Source organism: Eupeodes corollae, chromosome 3, assembly GCF_945859685.1.
Source record: "Eupeodes corollae chromosome 3, idEupCoro1.1, whole genome shotgun sequence".
Taxonomy (NCBI): Eukaryota; Metazoa; Arthropoda; class Insecta; order Diptera; family Syrphidae; genus Eupeodes; species Eupeodes corollae.
In genome coordinates, this window is record NC_079149.1 from 122,127,143 (window position 1) to 122,141,914 (window position 14,772).

At 35.1% G+C, this 14,772-nt stretch overlaps 1 protein-coding gene and 1 long non-coding RNA gene across 2 annotated transcripts; one reads left to right on the plus strand and one right to left on the minus strand.

The window, feature by feature from the left end:
• Window positions 1-1,508: 1,508 nt before the first annotated feature.
• LOC129948911 (signal transducing adapter molecule 1) lies at window positions 1,509-11,104 on the minus strand. Its single transcript, XM_056060059.1, has 4 exons — window positions 10,859-11,104; window positions 7,158-7,435; window positions 6,807-7,094; window positions 1,509-6,746 (listed from the first exon to the last, which is right to left on the minus strand). The coding sequence occupies exons 1-4, from the start codon at window positions 10,899-10,901 to the stop codon at window positions 5,208-5,210; spliced, it is 2,148 nt and encodes a 715-aa protein (XP_055916034.1). The 5' UTR covers window positions 10,902-11,104; the 3' UTR covers window positions 1,509-5,207.
• LOC129948912 (uncharacterized) lies at window positions 9,777-10,842 on the plus strand. The gene is made up of 3 exons (XR_008781976.1): window positions 9,777-10,333; window positions 10,460-10,667; window positions 10,726-10,842. It is a non-coding gene; the product is annotated as an uncharacterized LOC129948912 (long non-coding RNA).
• Window positions 11,105-14,772: the final 3,668 nt, after the last annotated feature.

Here is a 14,772-nt window from a genome sequence, read left to right on the forward strand (position 1 = left end):
ATAATAATAATTTCGTAAGAATACGAAATTTTCAAATAAAATTTCCACTTTCGGAATAAATTTTACGGTGAATTTTAATTTACAAACATCAGAAATCACATTAATTTCACATTTCTTGTTATTTCATAATTGTGCTCCTTGTTCTTTCAAAACTGCAGTTTTTGATGAAATCTTCCATCGAATTTAATTTGAGACTGCAAATCCAAAAACATTCCGTCTTTCTTCAAGAAAAGGACTGTCTCTTAGCTTACATATATGTCATATGCTAAAGTCTTATTTTTGTGAATTCTTTACCATTCCCGTCAAGAGAGAGGGGGGTGGGATGATGGAATACCCCCGGGCCGGGGACTTTATAGGGGCCCGTAAAATTGAAAACAATGAGGAGAGTTTTTTTGGTTAACATACTCTATATTCATCATCAACATACCTACTACCACTTATTTTTAGGGGCTCGAAAATTTAAAATCATTCATGCTTTCGCAATGTGGGACAGCTTTCCACAAAATTTGTTTTGGTTTGATTAAATTTGTGAAATTTGTTGTGATTTATTCAATATTTTATAATTTTTTGTGGATTGTGGATAAATCATAAGAAAAATTAAAATAAAGCTAATTCACATTTTTATATAATTACAATCAAGAAAGAATCAACGAAATCGAACAGTGAACACTCTTTCGCATGTGAATCCGCCAAAAAAAGCTGTCGAATGAAAAGAAGGCGAAAGCAATAATTGAAAAATGGCAAACTTGCTAGCAAAACGATTGGCTGCGAATCCCATAATCAGGCCCTTGATATAATCGCATGTAGAATTATGTTCTATCCATCCTCCAATTCAACTAAACTGGACGATACCCGTGAGATTGATTTGATGCTTAACACTTTTTTTCAGTTCGCTTTGCAAACAAAAAATTGTTATTTTCGTTAATTCGTACCAATGTCATGCTATTCGTAATTGAAACTAGAACGTACCATACAAGGCATGAACTTCGAAAAAATAAAAATGGTAAATATTGAGGGGGCGAGATTTTCCCTCTCTGGCCCGGAATTCCTCTTGACGGCCCTGCTCTTAACATACAAGCTTCATATCGAATAAATTCCATTTAAAGGTAGTCTATTGGAGCTCTTTCAGTTGAACATTTGACACATTTTTACGAATTTTATACTTTTGATTTCGTCATTCGTTGAATGAAAAGAAGGACTATTTTTGTCAAATAGAAAATTCAAAATTTCTTGACAGTTCAGCTAGAGTTTTGTATTAAAAAATGATAAAGAACTCAAGTCTAAAAGTATGGAATCCCAATGAATTATTAGAAATGAATCTCTTACAAAAATATCACTATACCCTCCATAATTGCAACTTACATGATTTCCCCGAAAAAAAAACTTTCTTTCAATTCACTAAAAAATCAAACAACACAAAGAAATTAAATCTCATGATACAAGAAAATCTTATTTTTCATTTGGAAAAATTTACTTTGATCCGTTTCAATTATATTCATATTCAAGAATGAAGAATTTTACAAGATTTTTATTTTCTCTTTTTGTTCACATAACAAATGTGTTTTGGAAAAAAAGGACAACCACGAAGAAAATTTACATAAACCATAATAGTCAACAAATTTAAAAACATAAGCTAAGCATTCTGACGACTTTACAACTTTAGAGTAAGATTAAAACAAAAGAACACAAATAAAAAATCAACCCAAAAGCTGGTAACAAGAGGATTATAATCCTTTCTTCTATTATGAGTACCCAAGTGAGTAAGTTTTCCATATAAATGATGTAGGTTATAATAATCTTACACAGTAAAATATAAATCATATACAAATAAATTCTAGAAAAATAAAACTTAAGACTCTTTCTTGCATTATTTTTAAAATGACTTCTATGCTTATAGTTTATTTTTTTCAGTTTCCTTATCGTTAAACAGGGTGAGTCAAAAGTGACTTCCTAAATTGAAAAAAATCATAACTCTTTTGTTTTTAATTTTTGTCTTTACTTTTTCTTGGTATTAATAAAACAATTTTGGGTGATGTACTAAAATTACAAGTTAAATAGGGGCCAAACTTTTTTTTTTAACCCAGAGCTTAGAGCTTATGTGCGAAATACAATCTCTGTCCAAATAATCACGGCACTGGTGATACGGTTTTGGCAACTAGGGTCTGTCGTTGATCTTATAGCAGCTATACATATATTATCATTATCATTCATTTATTTAACTATTTAAAATTTTCATTTCACTCAGTTTCAAATTAGTATTTATTTATCAATGCATTCGAATCACTCTATTTAAATCTATCTGATACGCTTTCGTCTTTTAATTTTTTAACTTGAATTTTATTGAATTGGTGTTGGTCAAGTTTGAATCAAGGCCATTATCAATATTGGTGACCCCTACGTTGAAAAAAAGTACGCACAGCAAGAAAAAGAGATTGTTGAATTTCTCGAAAGTTCTACAGAAAATGTCTGATGATGACCAGGTCAGACAAAACGTTAGCGGCGATTTGCATCGGGTTTCTATAAAGCCACCATCATTTTTGCAAGACCATCCCGACCTACCTATTTTTTATACAGATGGAGACGCAGCTCAAATTGCTAACATCAAATGCGACATAACAAAATATCACTACGTCGCCGTTGCTTCATTAGATCAAAATGTTTCTTCACGTCTCTGTGATTCACTAAGAAATCCACAAAAAACAAAAACAAATAAATATGAAGAACTAAAAAAAGTGATAATAGCAGAATTTACTGACTCTGACTCAAAAGAAGTTGCGTAAATTGATAAACAGTGTTGAGCTTGGTGACTTGGGTCCATCTAAGCTTCTGAAAAAATAAAAGAACTTGTGAAAAGCCAACTTTCCCATGATGTGCTCAAAACATTGTGGTTGGAAAGACTTCCGGATAACATTAGAGTTGTTATTTGCATTGGTTCAGGCAAATTAACGACGCTTTCAAAACAAGCTGGAACGATGGCCGAAATGCAGAGCATCTCACATATTAGCCAATCTGAAATTTTATCAAGAATCGATACGCTTCAAAAACAAGTCAAAGAACTATGAACATCAAGACCGGGTGGAAGCAGAAAGCATGACTCACAAAAGACAGATTTAAGAATAAAGTCGCAGTAAGTCTAACCACGTCTTCCACTTTATCGCTATCATTTAAGGTTCGGCAAGAATGCAAAAAAATGCGTTGAAACTGGCTATTTCAAAAAAATTCGACCTCTCGGAAAACTAAAGGAGGGTCTGTCATCGGAAGCGACACTGCACAGAGCTGACACAAATGAAAGCCTTCGCTTATTTATCCAAGATCGAAAAACAAACCAAGGATATCTCGTAGACACACGTGCAGACTTTTCGGTGTTTGAATCAAGACCATTATCCATAATCTTGTACGACCTGTCGAGCTGAAGACATCGCACTGCCCAAACTGAAGCTTAAAATAGAACGTATTTTTGAATGTGCTGTAGAGAATCTAGAAATGCTAGCAAGCCAATAGAGGGCATAGCAACATTCAATAGAATCAGCATCCGAGTAAGTTTGACTACTGTTAGAAAAAACAATTGCCTAAATTTTGTTGAGGAAAAAGGATTGTGTGTGTGGGATGTATAGTTGACTGAGCGGAGTTTAAAATATAGGATCTTATGAATTTATGATATTTAGCTCCTGTTCTTAGGTATAAACTAGCCAAAATTGGAGAGTTTAAAAGACACTCGCCTAGTTTCTTAAGATGGGTCAAAAGTACTATTAAAGGATGAACGAGCACTTAAGAGAGGTTGCGTGCGGTTGGTTTTTGGTGTTTAACTCTTGTTGTGCTTGTTGTTGCAAATTGAATACCGGAAGGAGTCGCATCGGCAGATAGAATGGTTTTTGTTTGAAGAAGGTACGTTTGACATATCAATCACATAGAAGAGATTAAATTTATCTTGAGTGTTCATTTACTAATTGGATGTCACTGCACACACGAAGACTTTCTTTCTTAATCTCTAACTTCGTAAACAATATGAAGATATATTTAGTTTTGATTTCGTTAAGAATTTAAGGGGAGGAAGGGGATATGCAAGACAAGGGATTGGATTGGATTTGATTTAGATTGAATACTAAGTTTTTGTGTATTTCTTTCGCGGAACCGCTTAGGGATTTAAGTCTGTAGTCTATGGCCGAACGAAGCAATTTAAAGTCATTAGAGGATACTGTTCGCGTTATCATGAAGAGGAATATGAGATTAAAGACACTGAATTGTTTTTTTTTATCGAACAAAATTTGGACATTGTGTAACTGAAACTGAAAATTTTGAAATAAGAGATCGATTTTTTTTGACAGCGATTGGATTTTGTTTACATTTGTACCGTTGTTGTTTGAAATAATTTCACCAAGCCATTTTATTTCGATTATTACATCAGAGATTGATCTACGTTTCTCGCAATAAAATAAAGTAAAATTAACACATACGCGTTAACCGAGGCCGACGCATAAAGGGTGGAGAGATCATCCGCAAAGTCTAATGTAAAAGAACCGCGTTAGCATAAGCTTTAACATACATTTCTTTGGCACAATTATTGGGGTCGCGTAATTGAGAATGTATAAAGCATGAGAAATTATAAATGGGAACACGAACACTATGGGAGAAATATAAAGTTAACAGACAAGGGAGTCGATTTGAAACACGCTCGATTGACTTGGGAAGCAAAAGCGGGTGAAGGAAAACATTCATGATGAAATACTAGAGATGAGGCCAGATGTAATACAAAATATTGTGTTATGGAAAACGCTCCTGAAAGAGCGCGTATCTTGGAGCATGAAGCTGGTACTCATAAAGGGACATTTATATTCACACTTAGCCCTAAAAAGAACTCAATAAATCATACCTTTTCATTCTAAAATAAATTATTAATATAAAGAGAAAAAATAAATCTATCAAAAGTTATTATCACTTTAAATTAGGAAGTCACTATCGGCCCACCCTGTGCACACTTTTGTTGTTTATATCAACAACAATTTAAAAACAAAAGACATCTGCGTACAATTTAGTTTAGTTTTTAGTTTTTTAATGATTTTCTTTCTTTTATATAATGTGTGTATTTGAATAGTTTTATACCGTTAGGCAAAAGTAAAATAAAAATAAAATGAAACAAAAAAATAATAATAATATTTAAAATGTTTATAATAATCATAATAATTTTTTACCAGCTCGATTGGGCGGTTTTACCGCTGCTGCTGGAATACAGGAATGTTTGTTTTTGCCTCGTTTTGGACGAGAAAGTTTTGTGTCACAGGTTGATTGATTGCCATTTGTTGGGCCATTGCCGAAGTCATGAGCCCGCCTGGCACTTGCTGATTGCACATCATGTCTAGGGGAGGTGCAGCTGATGAGACGGCTGTTGACACTGGTGGTAGTTGGCCATAACCGACATTGACACCACCACTGCCATTCGCATTCGCCATCGGATATTGACGCATTAGAAACGCTTGTTGTGGATGATGATATTGGCCGGGAACTTGTGCTGGCACTGCTGGACTGGAGTGTTGCTGCCCATTATTTGGGGGGAGTGTATGTTGGAGATGTTGCTGTTGTTGTTGCTGTTGTGATGGTGGCTGCATCATTGGATGCTGCTGTGGCCCCATTGTCTGTGGGGGCTGAGAGGGTAATGGCTGTTGCTGGGGAAAGTTCTGAGTTGGTAGCTGTTGCTGCTGTTGTTGATGTTGATGTTGTGGGGGCGTAAATGGTTGTTGCTGCGGATTAGGCTGTGGATTATTGTTGGCCATTTGCTGTGGAGTTTGACCATTTTGCAGCGGAGAATTCAATCGACCGTTTTGGAACTGAACCGGTATCATCTGTTGTTGCGGAGACGATTGGGCTGCATGTTGCATGTGAGGACCGTAGAGCATTGGATTGACACCTGAGTTTCCGCTGACTGGTGGAATGTGTCCGGGAGCGCTCGTAGGAGGCTGAATGCCAGGTTGCTGCATCGATGGCATGCTCATGGGGGGATACTGCTGGGGAAGGTGAAAGTTCTGCTGCTGAGGTGGCATGTACGAGGGGTATGGATTCGGGCCAGGACCATACATCTGCTGAGGATTGTAAGCGCCCATCGGAGGCATATTGTACCCTGCTCCGGGGAATGCCGCAGCAGCTCGATCATCACGCATTAAGGTGTGATACAAATTAATGGCATCAACTAAATCACTAGACAGTTGCGTCAACTGAGCATGTTTCCGGTCGACGCGCTCCAATTCGGCATCAATCAGTGGACCCATCTGATGAACCTCTTGTTCGAGACGCAGCATTTCCTCAGTGTCTTCTGATGAATCCTCGGGATTAGCTTCGTGAAGCAAATGCAATAAACGATCGATTTTTTGCTCATCGATCTCAGCAACAAAATTGGTTTCCTCAGTCTTTTGGTCTTCACTCTTTGAGGTCGGCTCCTCTTCGAATTGCACCGTCTTTTTAGATTTTACATTAATATCAAGACGTTCCGGTTCGACACTCAAGTCGGCGGTAACAAAGTTGGAGGGGAAGAGTCCCTCGCCACGTTGATTGTAACCCTTCCACCAATTGGGATCGGTATCGTCTAGCACATGAATTATCTCCCCAGCCACAAACGTCAGCTCGTTTTCCTCAGCCGCTTCGAAATCATACAAAGCACGAACTTTACGTGGCTCAGGTTGAGATGTCGATGAAGCACCTGAAGTTATGCTGCCAATGGAACCCGATGAACCAGAGAATGATGGATACAAAGATGGCTAAAAGGATAATAATATTTTTAAAACATCTTTCAAAGAATGGATATGGCTTTTTCTTACGTATGTGGTTGGAGCTACTGTAGTCGTTTGCTTCTTTGGGCTATTTTTGGCCTCTTTTAAAGAAAGTTCAATTGCCTTGGCAATATCTTCTTCCTCTTGTTGGCTGCTCACAACATTTGGATCTTTAAGGGCGGCAATTGTCGAAGCAGATTTCGGTGTTTTTTGTGCTGCATCGGAAAAATCATAACCTTCACTTTTCAACTTTGCATAAAGTGATGGAATCAGATTCAATTGTGGATCAGATTTAAAATCATTTTCAGCCCAATTTTTCACAAGTTGACGCATTTTCTAAATGAAACAAAGAACAATACATAAGCATCAAACAATTCATAGAGTTTTGATTTAGTTTACCAATGAGACTTGCGGTTGCGCCTTGGATAACAATCGACGGAATTCGTTTTCAAATTCCCTCGAAGCAACTTCTAAATGAAATGGCTTGCCACAATTTCCACAACATGCATCTAATAGAGTGACCGCTTGTATGACTACATGAGGATCAGGATGGCCCATGCGTTTCATTATTGCCTTTAGACATTCTTTGGCATTTCTTGGATTCGATGTGACTTTGTCGCATACATCTAAAATGAGGGTCCAATCTTCGGTTGTGTTTTTCTCGCTTGTTGCTTTCTCTGTAAGAAAAATAAATAAGTTTGTGTTGAAAATTTGGGAATTCTTTAATTTCACAGGAAATAAGGAGATTTCTCAAACAAATAACTGAGGAACTGAAGCCTATGATAATAATGGGTTAAAGAAAAACTGTGAACATTGAGAAAAAAGTGAGCAGTTAAAAAGGAGGTGTCGGTGTACATTGGTTTTTAAGTTCTTGAACATATCATTGGTAAGGAAATACAGAGTGTGGTAAGGCATTCTACCTTCCCACACTCTGTATTTTTGTACTTCAGAGTACGACACTATGGATTAAGGGAAAACATATGAAAGACAAGTATTTCGGTTAAGGGGTGGAATGCAACAAACTATATTGAAAGAGCATAATTCCTTAAAAAAACTGAAAAAAAAGTAGTGAGGCAAGGAAGTAAATGATTAATTGATGTTAATTGAGGAACCTATTGGTTCCTAAATTGTTCTTGCATGAAACTACAGTTCAGCAATAAAATGTTCCAGGTGTTGATGATAACAGCGTCTGAAACTTAGCAAGGGCTGCACCCTTAACTCACCACGGATTCAACAGTCGTAGCTTGATCTAAAAAACTAAGAGTAAGAAGATTCCGAACGCAGCCTTTAGTTTTGCGACACTCAACTGTTTTTTTAATGTCCGCAAATCGCTAACGTGATCACAGAAAGATCCAGTGCGGAATTCTGTTTTTTCAGGACGAGTGTGCCTTTAAGGTGGTATTTAATTAATAATTCTATTGCTTTTATATACTGCAGTCTCGGGGAGCTGGACAGCTATTTTTTTTACTAAGTTACGCTCATTATGTCACTCTCTACGGTGTACTTCTATACCTTTATGTGATACCTATACTTTAACTCGTTTCTCTACTACTAGGTTTCTCGTCGATTCTTGCCCTAGTTTCTTCAAAAAGCGAAGCATTACTTGCGCCTGATCAACACTTACTTACTTACTTAAGGAGGCGCTACAACCCTGTGTGAACTAGGGCCTCATCCAACAAACTTCTTAATCTAGATCGGTCCCTAGACGTGTTGTATGTCCTTTCTTGACGACATCATGTACTTTGTTTTGCCCTCATCAACCATTAAACCCATTTTTGCCGCCTCTGCCTCAATATTTACAAAGGCCCATTAACATAACGCTGAATTCTTCCGATTATGTCAATGTCATCAGCATATGCTATTAATTGGACAGACTTTTGAAAGATAGTGCCTCTAGTGTTGACGTGTGAGCTCTGCACTATTCTTTCAAGCACGATGTTCTAAAATCTTTTTTCACGTCGAAGGGTTCTCAGGATCGAGCAAACAAAACTGAGGTTCCATCTATCGGGCATGCTTTCTTCCGACCATATCTTACAGATAAGTTGGTGAATGCTCCTAACTGCTGCTTTAAATAGTTCGGCATTCAAGCCATCCGCTCCAGTGGCTTTATTAGACTTCAGCTTCAGCGTTCCAAATGCTCAGCATTGATTGTGGTTCTACTATGATGTTTAAACTTCCGTCTTTGCAGCGTTCGGTTTTAGGTTTATGTACCTGTGAATTTCGTTTCACCTGTTCATAAAACTTTCGAACTTCATTCCTAATTTTAAACCTCTCAACATCTTCGACCGCACGCTTCACATGTTCTTTCTTTTTCCTTCTGACAAGTCGGTGTTCTTGTTCTCGCCTCTTCTGCTCATAGAGCTCATGAGCAGCTCTCGTCCTTTTATGCATTTGCCTGCCGACATTCCTCATCAAACCAGGGGTTCCTTGTAGGTGGCTGCTTGAAACCCAGCACATCAGAGGCGGGTTCTCTGATTGCATCTTGGCAATGTTGCCACTGTTGGGCTCTCGAGTGTATGTATGTCTCTCTTTGCTATTATAGACGACCCGAACTCTATTTCTAAATCTCCGACATAGCGCAAAGTTATAAAAGAGCAAAGTGTGGGCGTAACACTGTATGATAGATAAACCAAGTAGTCTAGTCCGGATATGTATTTCTCAGAAATGGACTTCTCTATTTAAAGCAATCTTGCATTCTAAGGAACATTTTTTCGTCTTCACATTTCTCTAACAACCTTTCCTATATTTACTCATCGCTCTTTGGTTTTAGTATAAAACTCGAACTTCTAAAGTAGTTGAGGTGTGCAAAGCCACAACGGCACAATAAGAAAGAAAACAATATTTTCGACTTTACTTCACTTTTCAGCTTGAATATATAATATATAATATTGCCTATTGAATTGAATCTAAGTTGACAATGATATTAGTTTGTCTAACTATGCTTTTTAAGCAAAACCTTAAGTATTCTGCAAGGCATTCAATTTAAATTTAAGACGTACATAATATAACCTCTGTATCACCACACAACAATTTTCAAACAAAAAGAGAACAATAACCCTCCTTGTACCTATCTACATACCTCCATCTTATCTACGTTACGATTGATTTAATCTCATTATGCAAAGAAAAAACAAACATCTCGCTTGTTATATCTCAATATTTTACCTCCTTTTATGAGATGAACTAACGCACTAATTAGTAATGAACACAATAATTCAAATCGCATCCCCTCCCCACCTTTTTATTACTTTGTATGTTTGTAAATATCTTAGAGACAACTCAAGTCATATTTTTGTTGTTATTAAAATCACAACAAAGAGGAAATGACATTGGATGATACAGAGTCAATAAAAAAAAGGAATTGTTATCGATACTAAATTTATAAATTTAGATTACAATGTTTGAAACTGATAGCATTGCCCTCTAAGCCGTTTTAACTGAGTCGCTGATTGCTTGCTGGCTAAGATTAAGTGACTCATACACCTGATTACCTGCTGCAAAAATAATACACAATACGTTGTCGTTTGTCTTCAGGAAACGCAAACAGGAGCGAGGAACAGGGGAAAAGCATATAAGTAATTACTTTTATATTTCTCTAAATTAAATTAAGTCATTATTAAAAAATACCAACAACTAAAATGAATGCCAACTAATAATTCAAAATGAAAATCGATAAAATTCAATTTTCTTTCCCATTGAAGTCGCAGCTACAGCTACAGCCACAGCCACTGCTGCCTGTCACTGCTTCAGCTTCAGCTTTTGCCACTGTGCCTTGCTGTGCCGTGCCGTTTGCTGATTGCTTCTGCTGCTGCTGTTAATTGGTGAAAAACAACGACATCAAAGGCGACGACCCACTCGGAGACCTCGGTTTCGGTATTTTTTCTCATTAATTGACGATGGAGCTCAGAGGTGATCCACCCCACAATTTATAATCATTTCTAATTCCTAATCTTTTGCATACCTACAGCTGAGTTGACTTTCTTTTGTTGTCTCGTTTTGGAAAATTAGAAAAATTTCCTTCGTCACTTTGCACTTTTTTTCTTGTCATTTTTAATTTTTCTTTGTGAAACAAGCAAAACGAAAAAAGAAAAGAAACTCACCAATGTCAGCATCGAACGGTGTCGACTGTCCGAAGATGCCCATTTTCTTGATGTTTTTCCTAAGATTTTCGTATAATTTTAAATCAATTGATTGCTAGATTCGATTTTTAATAAATTTTTGAGAAGTTTAAGCTTTTTATTTGTATATTTTCGCCGTAGTTTGTTTTTATAACAATTTTTAGGACGATAACTTTTGCGACAAAATATATAGTACTTTGGAAAAAGATAAATTATGAAAAAAAATATAATAAGTGACTAATGAAAATGAAACGAAGTTGAGCTGTCATTTGAGAGAGAGCAAAATTGCAGTTGCAAGAAACTGCAGTTGTCATTGTCACTGGTGGAATGATTTGGCTGGAACGTGTCGATTTCAGTATGCAAGTTATGATCCGCTCGCACTGATATACATTTTAAAAAAATGTATGCTTCCATTTAAAATAAAGTAAAACAATCTTTTCCCATAAAATTTATCAAGATTTTATCAATAAATCTTTAAAATGTAATTTGAGGTTTGACATATAATTCTGGCTAACAAGTTTTACATTATTTGCCTTTGCAACTTTATCAATAATTTGTCATCGATTCAAAAATATTAACTTTGGAGAAGAATTTTTTTTTTTTAGATACTTCAGTTTACAATTTAAATAGAAAAACGATATTTTAAAAAGATTTTTTACCTAGAGGTAACCAAAAACTTATGCAATAGTTATACAATGTGTCCCACAGTCCTATAATGGGAAACCCATTATAGGCATTAAAAAAAATTTAATTGAAAAGTAATACATATTCTTGTTTATACTTAATACAGAATTCACGAATAACTAAAGATTTGAATACGTTAGTGCAATTTGAATTAAGTTTTCCAAACATCAGGAGAATGTATTGAACTTGAAAAATGATTTCAAGAACATTTTATTTCAAAAACAAATTTAAAAGTGTTTTGTTATATAAATCTACAGCACTCTCAATTCCTAACTCTACTAAGTATACTTGGCTTTTGATCTTCTCTATGAAAGTTCTATATTTGTTTAGTTTAGTTTATTCATCAAACAGAGATTACATTAATCATTTTAAAGAATACTATTAAATTAAATTAATGTTTAAACAAAGCAAAAAATAAATATAATAAGTAATTTCAATTAATATTTAGGAAATGTAACACAAGTTTATTTTTTAAGGTGACTCTATTAAAATGGAAGTCAAAGTCTATTACATTAGAGACAGAATTGGTTTCCCTAACAGAGCTAGTTGTAGGTATATTAACCCTATGGTAACTAACGTGGAATAGATCATAATCTCTAACTTTACGCGTAGGTATATTTAACTCAATTGAAGATAGAAGGTATGGGCAGTTAATATGATCATTAATATGACAGAATATCACAAATAAATAAAACAGAGAATATTTTACGTGGATTTTCAAGTGACTCTAAACCTATAAATTGCATATCGTAGCATATGAAGGAATTTCAATATTCCATCCAAGTTTCCATACAAGAAACCTAGTGAAATTCTTTTGGACTCTTCAATTCTTAATGCATTAATTCTATAGTATGGGTTCCAAACCACACAACAATATTCTAAAATAGATCTTACGTATGCACAAAAAGAGATTTAATAGTATAAGGGCCTGAAAAGTCTGATGAATTTCTTTTAATAAAAACAAGCATGGCATGGAGTTAGCTTTGGCAGCAATATATTCAACATGTTTGATAAAATTGAGTTTAAGGTCAAGAACAACACCAAGATCTTTATTTTTATTGACTCTTTCAAAAACATTACTGCCAATTTTATATTCGAAGAAATTAGGATAGTAAGAATGAAAAACATTAACATTTTGAAACGTTTATCTTTGGATTTTTCTTGCACCATTCAATAGGTTAGGTATGTCACCTTGCAATCATCAGTCAATTTCATGCATCTATAAAACTTAATATCGTCAGCAAATAAAAGTCTAACAGAATTATATTATTATAGAATATTATTATTATTATTATAGAATATTATTATTATTATAGAATATCTTTCATGTCATTTGTAAAAATAAGAAAAAGTAAAGGACTTCTGATGACAGAAATAAATTGAATGCGTTCTATAAGATAAGATTTCAACTATTGCATAATATTTGAATGAAAGCCAATTCTACATAGTTTGTTCCGATGAATAGTGTGGCTGACTCTATCAAAGGCCTTCGCAAAGCCAGTATAGATGACGTAAACCTGATACCCTGTCTCAATTTTATTGAGAACGTAGTTTGTAAAAATATAAAGGTTAATAATTGTCGACCTGCCCGAAACAAAGCCATGCTGAAAAGGCGATATTAATTCCTCAAGGAAAAATAAAAACTTATCACACACAAGTTTTTCAAAAAGTTTTGGAATGGTGGATAGTTTGCAGATTGGACGGTAGTTATATTTCCTGTTTGAGTCCTGCTTTATGAATAGGAATTATGAAAGATCTGTTTCCATTAAAGCTATAACATTGATAGAAATGTCAAATCAAATTGGATTCCCAACTCTATGAATTTTGAAGGTGAAGAATCTACTGAGGTTAGTAAGACACTTGAACTTTTTGCTCAGTATATTGAATCCGTATACTCTAACGCTCAAGGATATGCTTTCATTCCTTCTAATGATCAGCCCAAAGAGGATATTGGGTCCATACAGTTTAATTCTGCTGGTGTTTTAGAAGGATTACAAAGTCTCAAATCAACGCTAAACCTGATGTGGATGGCATTCCTGCGATTGTCTTTGCCTACCTCTGCTTTTTTATTTTTAACCGTTCTTGTCTTCCGGAATATTTCTGGACGAATGGAGATCATCTTTCTTGATTCCAACTTTTAAATCGGGATCTTAAAACAACGTTGAATACTATAAGGGATTCCTACCATTCCTAAATTTTTAGAAAGTTTAATTAAAATAAAACTTTTTTTCTTGTGAAGGAACATGTTACGACCGTTACTAATTTAGCTTGTTTTTCTTCTTTTGTGGTTGAATATTTTGAAACCCAAAGCCAAGTTGATGCTATTTGTACTGACTTCAACAAAGCCTTCGATTCTGTATGTCCCAATATATTGTTTCGTAAGCTTGAAGTATTCGGCATACACTCAAGTCTGCTTCAGTGGATCGGCTCATTCCTAATCGGTAGAGTGCAAGAAGTAAAAAAAGAGGAATATATTTCAAGGCCTATTAGATGTACTTCAGGAGTCCCTCAAGGTAGTCATCTTGGTCCTTTGCTGTTTATAATATTTATTGATGATATTGTCAACCATATTAATTTTAGCCAATGTTTAATATACTTTCAAACTATGTTTGAAAGTATTGAATATAACAAGCGACTACGACTGCATTAAACTTCAAATGGATTTAGATAACTAATCCTGTTGTCAAACAGCCTAAACCTTAACCTTAAAAATGCTTTGTTATTTCTATCTCCAAGAAACAATTTATTTACGACTTTCCTTATTCTCTACGATCCAGCCACCTTCAAAGAACTTTTAAAGTTAAAGATCTAGAGGTTACATTCGATCACAAATATTCTTTCGTTCCACATGTAGCTAACTCAATTTTACGATTTATAAAAAGAAATTCAACTGCTTTTTTCGACCTCTGCCTCTTTGTTGCGCTCTATATTACTTTAGTAAGATTTATTTTGCAATATTCTGTTGTCATCTGCAACCCTCAACAACAACTATTCTCCGATAGAATTCAAAAGATCCAAAATCGTTTTACAAGGTATGTTTTTTAGAAAATGCATTGGAATTTCTGTCCAAACTCCCTACCCAGGCAAAGCCTTCTAGGTCTGCAGTTGCTCAAATGTCTCGAAGAACTATTCATGACATAATTTTTGTTCGTGATATTACGTGTTACCATATTAAATGCCCTACCTTACTGTTATTTTTATTTATGCTCCAA

Coding starts and splice junctions, on each gene's coding strand:
- LOC129948911 (XM_056060059.1), bottom strand. CDS start 10,901: ATGGGCATCTTCGGACAGTCGACACCGTTCGATGCTGACATTG. Junction 7,436..10,858: donor ACCGTTCGATGCTGACATTG/GTGAGTTTCTTT, acceptor TTTTTCTTACAG/AGAAAGCAACAAGCGAGAAA. Junction 7,095..7,157: donor CGCAACCGCAAGTCTCATTG/GTAAACTAAATC, acceptor TGTTTCATTTAG/AAAATGCGTCAACTTGTGAA.